The sequence below is a fragment of the Equus asinus genome, chromosome 8, assembly GCF_041296235.1.
Source record: "Equus asinus isolate D_3611 breed Donkey chromosome 8, EquAss-T2T_v2, whole genome shotgun sequence".
Classification (NCBI taxonomy): Eukaryota; Metazoa; Chordata; class Mammalia; order Perissodactyla; family Equidae; genus Equus; species Equus asinus.
Genome location: NC_091797.1, coordinates 23020306 through 23035853, shown reverse-complemented (window position 1 = coordinate 23035853; position 15548 = coordinate 23020306). Strand labels below are relative to the sequence as shown.

Here is a 15548-nt window from a genome sequence, read left to right as displayed (position 1 = left end):
CCTGGACACTCGGAGCCACCCCCTGATGACAGGCTGGGACAGACGTCAGCCATTGTCTCCAGATAGCTCTCTGCCCCCTGAGAGGGGAAGGGGCTGGTGGGCAAAGCGGGAGGATAGTCGGAGGGAGGAGTCCATGCAGCTGCTTTTCCAGGAGCCACAGAGTGAGGCCAAGTGGGCAGGGCTGGGCGTGGGGTCACTGCTGACCTCGGACATGGACTCCGCCTGCTGCAGTCAGCTGGGGAGCTGGCTTTGCCCTACCCTTTACACTGCCCCACCCTCAGCATGCTCGCTCTGCGAAAATGACAGACCCTGGGGCCCGGGGGTGCTGCCAGCAGGGATTGGAGCGCATCTCAAACATACTCAGGGGAGAGGGTTGTGTGGCCCTTTGAGGGTGGCATCGCCACATCCCTCCCACATGAAGAGAAGGGGGTCCAGCCTGTGGGCAATGAAACCAACAGAGAACATGCAAATGAGCATCAACGTGCAAATGAGCATCAATGTGCAAATGAGCACTGAGTGCCTCTGCTGGGTCAGCCCGCTGGTGCCTCCCTCTGGTGCCTCTCTCCTCGGGCCAGCGGGCAGCCAGCCATGGCCATGGCCACTCCCACTCCCAGCGCTGCTGCCACCCAGCAGCCCTTGCTCACTGCCTGGGGCAGAGTCCAGCCCGGGCCCTGTCAGGTGGGGCACTCCACATGAAATTGGGCCTCAGTCCTTCCTGGTCCCCACACCTGGACAACACCCAGAAGCTAAGCTCATTGGTCACCTCCCTCACCTCACAGAGGGGTGCAAGCCAGCTTCCCAGTTCAGTCAAGCAGCCCTTTAAAAATCATCACAGCCCAGTGTATTGAAAAGTTACCCAGCAATGATCAGTGTGGGTAAGGATGAGGGCGGGGAGCACCATTCCAGGAATATTTATATTTCTCTCCTTCCTTATACTTATCTCTGTTTCTCGGTTCATAACAATGAACTTCTGTTTCCTTCATAATTAAAAAAACACTCAATACAATAGTAATTAAAAAAAAATTCGTGAGATCAAGTGAAAAGAATATGAGCTTCGGAGTCAGGCAGACCAGATTTGCAATCTTAATTTAACTCTGTCATTTCCAAGCAATCAAAGACAGTCTCTGACACACAGTCAGTGCTCCATAAGCAACCCCCTCCCTCGCTTCTGAGGCTCAGTTTTCTCATCTGTAAAATGGGCATGATCCCACCTCCCCTGGGTTTGTTGTGACGCGAGAGGCAGCCGCACGCCTAAGAGATCCTGCTGAGTTAGTGCTCAAGAAAGGGCATTTCTCCTGGGCTCTCCTCCCTCAGCTCCCACAGCTCAGCAGTGGCCCTGGGTCCTTGGATGCTCCACTCCGGGCACAGCCCTCAGGGTGTATCTGTCTGGTTGGATCTGAAGAGGGAGGTGCCTCCTCATAGCCAGGGTCAGGTCACTGTGTATTCCCTCCTGCCCTTTTGACTACAAACCTTTCAGAGTTGAAGAGAAGGAGGAAGGAAGGGAAGGAAGGAGGACGGGAGGAAAGCCCTTGCTATGGAAGGATGAGGTTGCCCCCCTGGACAGTTTTAGGGTCAGAGCCCGGCTCAAGCCCCCTGCTGTGCCATCAAGGGCTTGGGGGAGGGCTCAGCCCACTGATGGCTCCAGCACTGCCCCCTTGGCCTCCTCACACCTGGGACACACACATCCTCATGCCTGGGGTTCCTCAAAACCCAGCCAAACCCCAAGGGTGGGTCACCAGGGGCTGGGCCAACAGGCAACAAACGGTTGACCTTGGATATGGGCCAGCTCTGAGTCTCAGCTACGCATTGTGAAACGCAAACCTCCTCGCCAGATTCTTCCTGGAGCCTGGCTGGGCACCTCAGGGTGGGGTGTGGAGCTGCAGGGAGTAAGGGAGATGACCTTGAGTCAGAGTTAGAACTGGGCATGGTTGGGGGCAGCACTGTAGGCTGGGGGAGCAGAGGACGGGACCCCAGAGGGAGAAGCACAAGGACACCATGCCAGGCACCTAATGTCCCAGCTGGGTGAAGCCCAGCCAGTTGTCTTCCCGGCTTTGAGGGGCAGTGTGAGGGTACGGGGTGTATTCCCAGAGAGAGGCTCCTCTGAAGTGGGGAGCCAGGGAGCATTTGGAAAAGAGCTTGATTACTTTCCCCTCCCCAGCCTCCACCATCTGCCACAGCTCATCCGCCCTCCTGGGAGCCAGAGAAGGTTCTAACAATGAGGCCATCTTCCTCTGGCCCTGCCGACCATCCCGGAACCACTCTTAGACCTGGGCTACCGGGGTACCGTACTGGACTTTGTGCTATGCAGGGCCCTGCTCTGGTTCCCTACGGGGCGGAGTCCATCGGGTCAAGGGGACACGCCCTCGGAGCCCACGCCATCCCGTTCTTGACCCTGCTCCAGGCACCCAGGTCCCTAGAATCCCCTGCTTAAATGGCAGTGAGCCCACCGCTAGGGCGTCTTCCCTGGTCAGACCTCCTGGGGGCAGCCCGGGCTGGGGGCGCACATCCCTGAGCTCATGGGGCAGCTGTTTATGGGTAAGGATGAGGGTGTGCGTGGAGCTTTGGAGGTGCGGGCTGAGGCCCTCACTGTGAGGGGAGCCGGGTGGGTGGAGGAGGGGGTGGGCTACGGTGGGGGTGGGGAGCTCAGGCCTCCGACACCCACCCCCACACGAACACAAGGAGTTCCCTTCCAGCTAACGTCAGCCACATGAATCACTCAAAAGCCAGTGATGACTGTCCTGCCCAGCTCACCCTAAGGAGCTTAAACCCCAACCCCAACCCCAACCCCAACCGAGCCGGGGCCTGGAGGTCAGAGATGAGCTCATATTGAGGGGGGCGGGGCAGCGGCAGCGTGGAAAGGAGAAATCCAGCTGACTCCGGCTGCTTCTTTGAGCTTCCCAGCAGCAGAGGAATAGAGGGCGGGGTCCAGAGCATAGGGCTTCCTGCCCCGGGCCCAGCCTGACACCTCCCCAGGCACAGCCAGGCCTGCCTGACTCAGAGGGTGGGGTGACCCAGGCAGTTCTCATGCCCGGGGCATCCCTGGGGACCTGTCCAGCCAGTTTCCCCATATTTGCCACATTGACATTTAATTTTTAATTCCTCACATGCATCACCCTGGGGACGGTTTGATTCAGACCAGGGAGGGCAAGTGGGAGCCCCCAGAGAAGCGCAACCTTCCCACTACCAGCTGTCCTATCCACTCCGCTCTCGAAAGCTGGGGACAGGCTCTGGCTTAAGTTCTGGGCCGGGCTTCCCCTGGGAGGCAGAAGTAAGTGGGGAGAACAGGCCCTTCCCCTACTCGGCCCGGCCCGGCCCAGGGTGGTGGAGACGGGACTGGACTGGGAGGAGGAGACCAGGCGTGGCCTCTGCCTCTGCTGAGCTGGGTGACCCGGGCAGGACCCTCCCATCCTGGGCCTCAGGTTTCTCCTGCTGATGGGCGCCGAGGTCCCCCCAGCTCTGAAGGGTGGTGATTCTGACCCAGTTTCTCAGGGCCCTCAGGGCAGGAAGTGGGGCGGCCCTGGTGGCTGCAATGTCACCCTGTTCAGAGGGGAAGCAGAGCTCAGGGAGTGATCCACGCCTCGCGAGTGGCCCGGCTTCGGGGGGACCTCCAGAGAGCTGACCCCACCTCTGCCCCTCCCTCAGGGAGCTACTTTAACACAGAAAGTCACAGCTGGGGAGACCCTGGAGGACCATCCCGTGTAAGCCCCACTGATGGGTGAGGAGCCAGAGGCCCGGCAGAGGAAGAGCCTGGCCCTCAGCCTCCCTGCTGCGCAGTGGCAGAGCCGGGACTGGTGCCAGTTACCCGAGGATCAATCTGGGTCCCATCCCAGTCACTGAGGGATCCCAAGGTCCTTTTCATAATTGGCCTATGGCTCCTGGCTGCCTGAGGAAGTATGTCTTAGTCCTCTGCACTTTCACCTTAAACAGGGCAAGGAAGCTCCCTGGAGGGGGCGGAAGCACCTGCACTACCCTCCCCCGCCTCATCTTGCCCTCCCCTCCTGCACCCGTCCCTTTGCAGGCTCATGGAGGGTGCTGACAGTGGGGGTGCGCTCAGAAGATGGCCCAGGCCCAGACAGAGCTCGAGGAAGAGCACGGGTCTGTCACCTGGCTTCTTGGGGACAGCTGCCTTGAGCCTCCCCTGCCCCAGGGTGGCCTGGACCAAGAGGTGGCCTCTGAGTGTGGGAAAAGAGGATAGGGAGGGGTGAGGCCCAGCTGGCTAGGACAGTGTCAGGCAGGGCTTGGGCACCGGCCCAGCTCCCCGCCCACCCTGACTCGGCGGGACTAGGGGGCGGTGTGCGCATGTGTGTCTGCGTGTGAACCCACACCCACACGGAGCTCTGCCCTCCTGCTTCTCATCCTCCCGGCCTCCTGCCCTGGAAGAGAGCAAAGGACCCCTCAGAGCCTAAGGAGAGGAGTGGGACTCCCCTCACCCCAGGAGCAGGGGATGCAAGATGCTCTGTATCTTGTGACCTGTTCAGGAGCACAGAGACATCTCTGAGATACAGGCCTTCAGGCCAAGGGAACCTAATCTAAAGGACATTGCAGGTGGGCTTCTGGGGGCCTGAGAGCCCTCTGCTGAAACTGCAAGCAAAATTGTGTGTATGTGGCCCATAGCCTCATCATGGTCTCAGAGGGGTCGATGACCCAAAAGAGGCAAGAGACCGTGGTGCCCAGCAAGCCCTGGCTGCTGAACAGGGTTTCAGAGAGGCAGACAAGGGAGACGCAGGTAGTTCTCCAGGCTGGGACTAGGAGGGAGGAAAAAAGCTTCTAGGTAGTGGGTGGAGGGGAGAGTAGGATGGCCTGAACAGAACTTGGACCCTGGAGCCTGGCTACCAGTGTTCAAATTCCAACTCTGCCACTTATGAGCTGTGTGACCTTAAGCAAATTACTGCCCCATTCTGTGCTTCAATTTCTCCATCTGTAAAATGGGGATTAAGGACAGCACCTTCCCAGTAGGGCGGCTCTGTTGACTCTGTTAACATACACGGGGTGCTTGGAATGCTGCCTGACACAAAGTAAGTGCTCTATATGTGTCAGCGACGATCATGTGGCCATGCCACTGGACAGGACCTCGCGAGCTGTTCCATCTGCCTTTCTCTGCTCAGCTGGCACCAAAGGCATGGAGTGAGCTTCCCCTTTCTGGATGAGGCCCCTTCCAGTTGGTTCATGGTGTGTTCATTTTCTCACCCTCACCAGCGAGGGGGCGTGAGTTTGTTGGGGAGAAGCCCCCATCCCCTGGGACTGGCTCTGAGGCTTGCCCAGAAGGACTGCTCCCAAAAAGCAGTCTAGGAACTCCAGGCCTCACCAGCCAGCAGAGCCCACTCCGGCGGCCCCCCAGTCATCTGCCAGCCTGCCTGGGGTCTGCATAGCCCTCAAGTCACGCCCTGGCTGGCGCAGACAAGATCCAAACCAGAGGACCCAAACCAGAAGGGAGGAGGGCAGAAAGGCTGGGAGAGCCCTGATTACCAAAGGGGCCCAAAGTGTGTGTGTGGGGTGGGGGGATACAGGATGCTGTCCAACCAGAACAGACTCAGCTGTGCAGCACGAGCCCTTTAGATGCTGGTTCAGATCTGAGGGACAAGCCAGGACAGCAAGAGCCACTCAAGGGGCAACAGCCATGTATTTCAATATTTTAACAACCAGAACAGGTACGGGTGTGTCAGCCCTGGGCCCACAGCACTGCAATTCTTCGTATGGGTGTTGGGGGTAGGTGAAAGGAGAGAATCTAATTCATCTCCAGCAATAGAAAATGTCTAAGTTATTTCATCTGCATTTATGGGTGCAGCGAGCCCTGTTACAGCTCTATGAATCTCTGGAGACAAGGTTAGGGGCTGACTCATTTGCTTTATACCTTTTTGTTGTTGGTGTTGTACTTTCTATATTTGTCTATAACATTCATGAATTGCTTTTATAAGCAGAAAACAAATATTTAAAGTTGTATTCCCAGAGGGCTGTGGGCTCAGCCCTCCACATACAGGCCTTGGGAGGCAGCAAGGAGAATGTAAGACTCGGTCTCTCCCATCCAGAATCTCGGGGTCTGGTTGGTGAGGTTCGACAAACCAGAAAAAACTGGTGATGAGGAGAGGGAGGCGGTCGTGCCAGGCAGCGCTGGGCAGAACGCACGGGTGCCCAGCACCCAGGCCCCTGAGAACTCAGACAGGATTCGGTGCCTGGCCAGTCTAGGCATTACAGAGACTCCTCCTCATGTATGAGGAGGCCATGACCCCAGCGACAGTATTGTCCCAACCAGGACCCAGGTCTGACAGACAGGAGTGAACCTAGAATTTATGAGGCTCGCTGCTTAGCCTCCAGATCTGGGCTTTGTCCCTGAACACAAGTGGCTATTGGGCGCTCAAAATGTCACTAGTCAGAAGTGGCAATGTATAAGCTCTAAGTGCGGCACACCAGATTTTGGAGACTTAGTGTGAAAAAAAGAATGTGAAACATCGCATTAGTATTTTTTATATTGATTAAATGTTGAAAGGATAATCTTTTGACTAATTTTACCTATTTCTTTTTACTTTTAATGTAGCTATTAGGAAATTTAAAATGACACATGAAGATCACATGATATTTCTATTGGACGGCGCTGGTCTAGACTATCCCAGAAAACCTGGGAACTCTCATCACATAAATAGAACCGGTCACAGAGGGATTGTTTTTTGAGTCTCTCTTTTGTCAAAGAACAAAAGCCCGATCACCAGAAGGGAGTTTCCTGGAGTTCCAGACACACAAACAAATCTGCCCCAAATGCCCTTCTCCCAAGGATCACTGTTATTTGTCCTCTGGGACAGTTCAAGTGTCACCTCTTCCAGGAAGCCCTCCTTGACCACCCACTGTGGTCAGATTGGCTGCCCCTGCTCTGGCCTAGGTTCTAACAGTCCACTTACTCACTCATTCCCTGCACTGGGCACGGAGCTCCTGGAGAGCAGCCATGCTGGCTCGGTCATCTCTGAATCCCAGCATCCAGTGCAGGCCTGGCATGGAGCAGGCAGCCACCAACAACTGTAGAACGTGACTCCTGCTTAGCCGGAGGCACCCACTGCCGCACTGTCTCCACACCCGAGTTCCCCATAACCTCTCCTTGGGTTCCAACCTGGAAGAGTTGACACCTCTCATCCCAGGCTTCCTGCCATGAGCCTCAGCCATGCCTCCTCCCAGGAGCCACCCCGGGTTGGCATCAGGAGGGAAAGGAATGGACAGAGCGTGAGGCGGATGTCCACTTGGGCCAGGGCAGGTGGGACTGCCTTGTCTGTGGCAGCCAAGGTGGCCCAGCCAGACCAGACCCTTAGACCTCAGAGCAGACCCGTACTCACCAGTGGAAGGAAGGTCAGGAGGGGCCGGACTCTCGGCCGAGCTTTCAGCGTGGCTGTTCCTGATTCGCTCACCGAGTCAAACCGGTTGTCTGCATAATAGATCCCATCTAGAGGAGACAAGTGAAGGGAGAGCATGAGCTGGAGATCAAAGGCCTGGGGGCCTGCTGATTTCAATCTGCCCTGCAGTGCCCAGGAAGGAAAGCCCAGGCCTGCGGTTGGCCGCTGTTTGACTCAGCTCAGCACCTCTTACATAACAAGATCCTACAGATGGGGCATGTGCTAATGGGCCCACTGAGGCAGCACCGGGAGAGACTGCAGGGGGCGGTTTCTTGGGGTCTCCCCCAGTGTTCTTGGAGCTTTCAGCTCCCAGCAGCCATCTCCCTCCTGATTCACCCCCGACAGGTTTTGAGCCTTCATTCCTACAACAAGTTGTCCTTCCTTTGGGGGCCCTGAGAGCTCGGCCAAGGCCCTGGCTAAAGCTTATCTCTGAGAGAAGGAGGAAAACAAGCTGGCTTTTCTCCCAAGTGTTTGAATTTCTAATCTGGAACAAGCAGAGCAGATGAGGTCACCTGCTGCCCCCAGGGGCCCAGATGCTATTTTCTGGACTCCTCTAACTAGAAATTTCCTTACCCCCAAACCATCAAGGGTTGTGTGCACGGCTCTGAAGTGCCCTTGAAGGCAGAGCAGAAAGAACTGGACAGTAGGGTCCATGTGACATAATACAAATCCCATCTCTGCCATTGACTGGCCTTGTCGCTTAGCCTCTCTGGGCCTCAGTTTTCCCATCTGTACAATGGGAGTGATGACAGCACCAACCCTGTAGGACTGTTGTGAGGAGTAAGTGTGGCCCCCATATGGTAAGTGCTCAACAAACATGGTCCCTTCCCCTGTAGGAAGATGATATGAAGGACCTCCCTCTTCTCGGGTTACTGGGCCTGCTCCAGGCTGTCTCTGCAGGAGTGGGGAGGGCGTGAGGGGCAATTCTCACTTTCTCAGCCAATCTCCCGCATGACCCTTAACCCACCTTGACAGGAACTCAAAGAGGGTTTTCATCCATTTAATAAGGCATGAGGGACTTTCTCCTCCTCTATAGCTGGAGGAAGAGAAGAAAGCTCAAAATTTCCGTTAACCAGGGGCCGGTGGTGGTGGAGCGGTTAAGTTCACGGGCTCTGCCTCAGGGCTGGGGTTCCCCAGTTGAGATCCCGGGGTGTGGACCTACACACCACTTATCGAGCCATGCTGTGGTGGTGTCCCACATATAAAGTAGAGGAAGATGGGCACAGATGTTAGCTCAGGGCTAATCTTCCTCAAAAAAAAAAAATCAGTTAATCAGAATCCTCCTAATTAAAACATTGAACAAATTGTGATTACTTTTCCGGTTGCACATGACTTTAGGAGAAAATTGCAAGAAAGCCAAATGATGTATTCAAAAGAGACTGGGCTTGTCAAGGAGGTCCTGGGATCAGAATACCTTCATCCTATATTCCTGCACCTACAGCCTGAGAATCTGGGCTCGGAACGTGACAGGTGGCTCCGGGGAGCACCCCAGGACCTGGACGCAGAAGCCTCTGTGTGCTGTTCTGCCAGGCAGAGGTCGGCTGGTACATTCAAGATTGTCCACCTCTCAAAAGGGGCCAAACGGCGAGTTCTCCGCGCGCTCCACCCGTCCCCGGGGACTCCAGTTCCCAGGGCTGCTCTGCCATGTGTAATCGGTGCAGTCACGATTTCCCAGTTCAGTCGGCCAGGCTCCACTGCGCCTGCGCCTGCGGCTGGAGCCCGAGATGCCAGGGGGCAGGGCAGGAGAGGAGGGGTATAAGAGTGCAGATTTGGCCCAATCAGAAACAAGAAAGTAGAGATTCCCTGGACACACCCAGGGGCTGCCACTAATGCCCACCTGATTCTGGCTTCCAAGAATCTACGTGTTTGACGCCAGGATCTCCTGGGACGTTCCCTAGATAGTTCTGTTTGGACACCAGGGTCCTAGATCTGATGTGATATGGCTGCGGGTCCCTGGACAGGACTGCGTGTGGCGTGGGCATTAACACTGGGAGTGCGAGAGAGGCGGCTCCTGGGCAGACCCTCTCTCTATTTCATGTAATCTCTGCACCAGCGTTGGGGTCTAGGGCGCCTTCTTTCTACAGCTGAGTTATGATATTAATCGCTACTATTTGGGGATTCCTAGGAGCTTCAGAAGCGAGCAACCTGGCAAAGCGGTGACTATAATAGTAGGAATAATATAATAATAGGTAAAATTTACTGAGCAATTTCAATGGACCAGGCACTGTTCTAGGCATCTTATACATTATTGATTCATTTAATTCTCAAAACAGCCCCATCCAGTTGGTACAATGATTATCCCCATCTTACAGATGAGAAAACTGAGGCACAGAGAAGTCAGATAACTTGCTCAAAGCCTCAAAGTAAATGGTGAAGCCAGGTTCTTTGCTCCAGGGCTGGTCTCAACCATTACATGCGCTGCTCCCAATGCAGGGAATCCTGATCCTGCCATTTACAGGACAAGGATGGGAGGATGGGGGTTCGAGGGGCAGGGGAGCTGTTTGAGGGTCAGGGAGGCTTGGTTCTAGCCAAGGAGCAGTGCTGGGGAGGGGTGGAGGTGAAGCATCTTGCCCCAGGCCATGCATAGGTCAGGACAGAGCCAGATCTGAGCCGGGCCAGCTGACCCTCACACGGGCACTCTAAATACCTCACAGATTCCTTGACTCAGCCCTGACTCAGAGGCACTGTTTGCTGTCTCATTGGTTTGTGATTGTGTTCAGCAGGGAAGCCCTTTCTAAGAATGCAGTCGTTCTCCAGAAAACCCATGGAAGGAAAGCGGCTGTGGTCGAGGCCGGGCTGGAAGGGCCAGGTAGCTCCCTCCCAAGCAGGGCACCTCTTGGAAATCCAACTTGATTTCCCAGTTCTAAGAGGTGTGGCTGGGAGTCAGGGAAGGAAACGTGACGGAAGCAGAGTCAGAGTGCTGTGATGTGACACAGACCCCGCCGGCCAGCGCTGGCTTTGAACACGGCAGGGGGTCATGAGGCAAGGAGTGCAGGCAGCCTCTAGACGCTAGAAAAGGCAAGAGAACAGATTGACCCCTAGACCCTCCAGGAAGGAACAAAGTCTTGCTGACACTTTAATTTTAGCCCCGTAAAGACCAGGATCAGACTTCTGATCTACAGAACTGTAAGATAATAAACGTAGGTTGTTTTAAGCAAAAAAAAAAAAGAAAAGAAAAAGACAAAAGAAAAAGAGGTGAGGCTAGAGGTGTGGCAGACTTTACCTGGGCCCTTCATACCTGGGCTCAGTTCCCGACCGGTCAAGCCATGCCAGCAGGTGAGGCAAGTGTGGCCACCACCATAAGCCAGGTCCTCCAGGGGCTCAAGGTCAGGGCTGGGGCTTTCTGAGCCTCAAGGTGAAGGCCCAAAACTAAACAGAAAGACAACAGAGTCCAACCTGGGGGATTTTCCTATGGAAGTAAATGACCTTGGCTTGGATCGCAGCGTCAGGGATGCTAGCTAGCATGGGCCTTCCTGAGAGGCAGCCCCCTCCTCAGCGGAGGAGATAAAGGAGGGCCAGACCGCCTCTTGAGGGAGGAAGGAGAGTGAGGAGGTGAAGGGGGTGATGGAGGGGAGGCTGGGCAGTTTGCCCTCTGAGGACACAATGACACTGCTCAGTCAGAAAGAGGGGACCTATCCTAACATCGTGTCCACCCTGAAACTTGGAAACTCCCTCTGTGTCTGCCTTTTCACTTGATCCCTTTCCCACTGGAAGAATCCTTGGGGGTCTGGGGGGTTTTGAGCTTGTCATGGACCACAGAGGCAGCTGAGGAACGTCGTGGGACTAGGAAGGCAGGGAAGTGCCAAGAGCCACCGTGGACTCAGAAGCTCCCAGAGAAAGAGAAGGTGGCACCTCTAGGAAACCCCTGGAGCAACTGCAGCAGCCAGGAAGCCTTGGGAGACGGAGAAACGGGCTCTGAGCAGAGCCTGAGGCCCAGGTGGACCACAGCCCTGTCAAGATAAAAACTCAAGCCTCTGTGTCTGGCAAATTCATCTAAAAATGCTGCAGTGAAAAAATAGGAGAAGAGCCAGGTCTGCCTCCATTCACCCAAACCCAATTGTTAAAACCACCCCAATTTTCCCCCAAATGAAACCCTCTTTCTGACAGGATTGTGCGCAGGATTCCTTTCCTTTCGGTTGTATTTCTCCCTCATATATTGACAGGAAATGAAACCAGCTTGCTTTCATTTACGCTTCCTCAACGATTTGAGTTCATGTAAAAACCAGCGAATATTCAAAAACCCGGTTCGAAAATGATTCTCGGTGCCACAACCGTTTCAGCAGGAAGGCTTCCCCTTAGAGTTCAACCGGGGACAGCAGCTCCCCCTCCACGCCTCCCTCAGCAGAGCCTGACCCTGCCACTGGCGCAGGGCCATTTACACCTTGGCTGAGGCTGCCTGGGCTGCAAGGAGGCCACCACCAAGCCTCGGCGGCCCCAGGCCAGAGACACCCAGGCAGGCCGCAGCTCCTTGGCTGGGAGGGGAGGCAAGACGGTGTGGGGGTCGAGGCTGGCTGAACTTGGGTTCCAGTCCCTGCTCCACCATTTACTAATGGGGGGGCTTGGGTATGTTACTCCACATCTCTGAGGCTTTTTCCACATCTTTGTAAATGTGAACAATGGTCCCTGCCAGCTTGGTTGGTGTGAGGCTGAATGAGAGAAACTGTATAACAGGTTAGCACAGCACCTAGTAGGTAGTTTGTGCTCAGTAACGGGGAGGGCTTCTTATCATCATCAGCAGCAGCAGCAGCAGCATCACCGTTGCGCTCTCTCTGTCCCATCTCCCCTGGCTTCACCAAGGGCTTGGGCTCCGAGCTTGAATCAGGTCGTGTCACTGGCAAATTATGGGTGAACCCCTGTACCCATGGGTGAGAGCCACTGGGAGGCAGGTGGCCCTTTGCTCCCTTGTCAGGGAGAACTCTGAGTCTGGACACCTGGGGCTGCCCTCTTTGCAGATGGGAAGACTGAGGCCCAAAGTGGGTGGGGCTGGCCCAAAGTCTCAGAGCAGTGGTGGTGCCAGGGCCCAAACAGGGCCCCCAACTCCTAGTGCTGGGCTCCAGGCACAAGTAATGCCGGGCCTTACCCAGGGCACGGGGCCCACTACCTCTCCCCAGACAGGCCAGCCTGGTTCTCGCGGTCTGGGGCGGGGTGTGTGTGTGTGTTTTAAGTCGATGGGGGAGGGGATGGCCTACTGGGGAAGCTGGGGGCTGGGCACAAGCTGCTGCCTCACTCCCAGCCCCCAAGGGGAGGAGCCTCTCAGGGGGGCATCTGCATTTCTCTTCTCAGAGTTAGGGGAGAAAGTCTGGTAAAATGCTCTTCCTACCCCAGCTGCAAAGCTGCCCCTGGCTCTGCACGCAAGCTGAGCTCAGAAAGATTCTGGGACAGTCACTTAGCTCTTTCCCCAAATCCCAGACAGGTCCCGACTAGAGAGATTAATAATAAAGATTTAACTGTCTAACGTCTGTTACGCACGTATCATGAGCTGGGCGCTGTTCTGCGTGCTCCTGACATTCGCCCTTACAAACCTGTGCGGGAGGCACTCTTATTCTTCCTGCTTTGCAGATGAGGAAACTGAGGCTCAGAGAGGTCAAGGCCCCTGCCCGTGGTCCCACAGTCGCTCAGTATAAGGGGCCAGGATTCAAGCTCGGGAAACCCGACTCTAGAATGCAGGTCCCTCTGATCACAGCCAGCGCAGCAGGGAAATGATGCTGGGAACCAGCATCTCTCCCCTCCGTCTCCCGTTTTTCCAGAACGAGACTCGCGAGGCTGAGGCCTAGAGGAAGGCAGACGGACCTGAGACTCAGATCGGGGGTCAGACCCCAGCTCCTCCGTGTGTACCTGAGGACTCTAGCACCTTCTCGGGCTGCTCCCCACCTGTCAAATGGGGATAGGTACTCCTACTTTGTAGGAATCCCCCCAAAGTCAGGGGAGGAAAAGAAGCTAGCAGGGGTGAGTGGAGGGCTGGGGTGATGGTATGGGGCCCCAAATTGCTGGGAGCCCCCAAATGACCCCAGGAGCACTGGCCACGGGCCTAATCTGATTCCAGGGGCTTTAGCTGGGGGCGTGTGTTGCCTTGACCCGAGTAACCCAGAACCCCAAAAGAGACCTTTAGCCCACTAATGTGGGGCATCCAATCCTTGGCCACGAGGGGAGACCCTGCCTTTCAGGGAAGTAGCGGGCGGTGGGACGGGGGGGTGGGGTGCCCATGTGACTGTAACCCACAAATGGCCTTAATGAGGCCCTTCCTGATAATTACCAGGTCCACATGGCAGGAACCTGAGAAGGCCAGTCTGTCCCAGCAAACCCCGGCAGGCTTGACCAGAGCACCAGGGCAAGGCCTTTGTCCAAGGGCAGAGGGGACACTGAGGTTGGGCTGGACGGCAGCTGGGAGCCAGAGAGCAGAAGGGGGGACTGGGAGCGGGGAGCCTTAGGGGTGGGGAGCAGAAGGGGAAGAGCAAGCAAACAGGGCCCCCTGCCTCCCAGCCAGGACCTGCTACTCAAGTGTGGTCTGCAGACCCGGGGAAGGAGGCGCAGCGCCTCCCTCCATCGCAAACCTACTCCATCCGAATCAGATCTTAACCGGGTCACAGGCAACTGGATGGGGGCCCTTTAATGTTGGAGCTGCCCTGAGCTGAAAGGACTCTGAGTCACTTAACCTGCCCGAGCCTGAGTCTGTTTCCTCAACTGAGAAAACACATGTGGTTTTGAGCCTGGTGCCTGGTTCAATAAATGACAACTGATAATAATAACAATGATGATGATATTATTATTGTCATTAATTTATTGGCTGGAAGAAAAGGGGCAGTCTGCAGCTGGTCTGCAGAGGTCAAGGGAGGGCCTGGCTTTCTGAGTTGAACTACGGGGACAAGAGGAGCTTATATAATGGGGCAGCAGCCAGGGTGTGGATGTGTGTGTACTGAACTGCAAAGCACGGCACACCTCCAGGGGCCGGGAGTAAACAAAAGTCTCCTTCACACCCCTGCAAAGCACAGGCCAGCTTGGGTAGGCTGGTGCCAGCTTGGCTGGAAATATGTGTTCCGCTCCTGGGGTTCATGGCTTCCTACCTGTTAGCCTGGCCTGAGACACGAGATCGGGGGCCCCAGAAGCAGGGACACCAGAACCAACAGCCACCCTAGGGAGCATTGGGGTTCTCTTGATAAGGAACTGGCCACAGTCCCCACACATTTATTTAGAACCTGCAGGAAGTCCTAAAGGAGAAGAGAATGGCCTGGCTCCATCTGAGGAAGGAAAGCCCAGGATTCTCAAATCTTCCTCGATTCCTTCCTTCCCCTGGGAGCAGGTGAAAAATATGGACCCTGGGCCCTGGCCCCAAGATTCTGACTTCCTGTGCCTGAAGTGGGACCCCAGGAATCTGCATTTTAAATCAGCGTCCTGGGGGTTGTGACAAAGGTGATTTACATTTGGAGGAACAAGGTAAGAACGAGAGTCCCCCAGCAAGCAGCGTGTACCATTGCTGCGGTGGAGTGGGTGTCTGTAGATAAAGAAGCAGGCTCAACGAATCCAAAAGGCAAGGGAGGAGTCCAGAGCGACTGGCAGCCTTGTCTCGGCAGCCCGCCCTTTATCGCTGGATTTGCAAAGATCCACATCTCTGCTTTCTCATGCATTTAAAAAAACAACCGTGGAGCCTTTTAAGACCCTTGTGTGGGCTGGGGGAAGGCAGGAGGCTTAACGAAGATTGCGATTGCACTAAGCCAAGTCCTCCTAATAGTCACTGGAATAAATGCTGGGGAAATTCTTCAAAGAAAAATCTACCCGGCACCACCGTCACATGGCTGTTTGCATTTTACTCACTGCGCCCAGCCTATTCTTGTGCAAACAGTTTTACATGGCTGGAGCCACCGAGCAAGGTTACTCCTTAATTCCCTTACACATCCCTACATTGACTTTTCTCCCCCTCCTTCCTTCCGGCTGTTCTCCAAGGGCTGGATACCACCAGCATCTCAGAGAATGTCACAGACTCAAGGACCATATGGAACTCTCATCGCAACCCCTTTGAGACCTCAAGATAGCCTCTTCACGTCTCAGTGTCCTCTAGTCTACAACAATGTTAGGAAGAAGAACCGAAGGAGGCAAGGGCAGGAAGTGCTCAGACTTGGGAATGACCTGATAATAATAAATCATGCAGGTGTTGACACAGGCAAATTTTTTCTGTAAAGG

At 55.3% G+C, this 15548-nt stretch overlaps 1 protein-coding gene across 3 annotated transcripts in view; it reads right to left on the bottom strand.

Annotated features, from left to right (window-relative positions):
- Positions 1-15548, bottom strand: part of C8H6orf132 (chromosome 8 C6orf132 homolog) — a 37114-nt gene that overhangs the window by 18240 nt on the left and 3326 nt on the right. For 2 of the 3 annotated variants that reach the window (XM_070514947.1, XM_070514946.1), the window contains exon 2: positions 7317-7423. In XM_070514947.1, the coding sequence (XP_070371048.1) occupies positions 7317-7423 (107 nt within the window). Of the gene's footprint in view, positions 1-7316; positions 7424-15548 lie in introns of those variants that run through there. The other variant, XM_070514948.1, reaches the window with a different exon arrangement.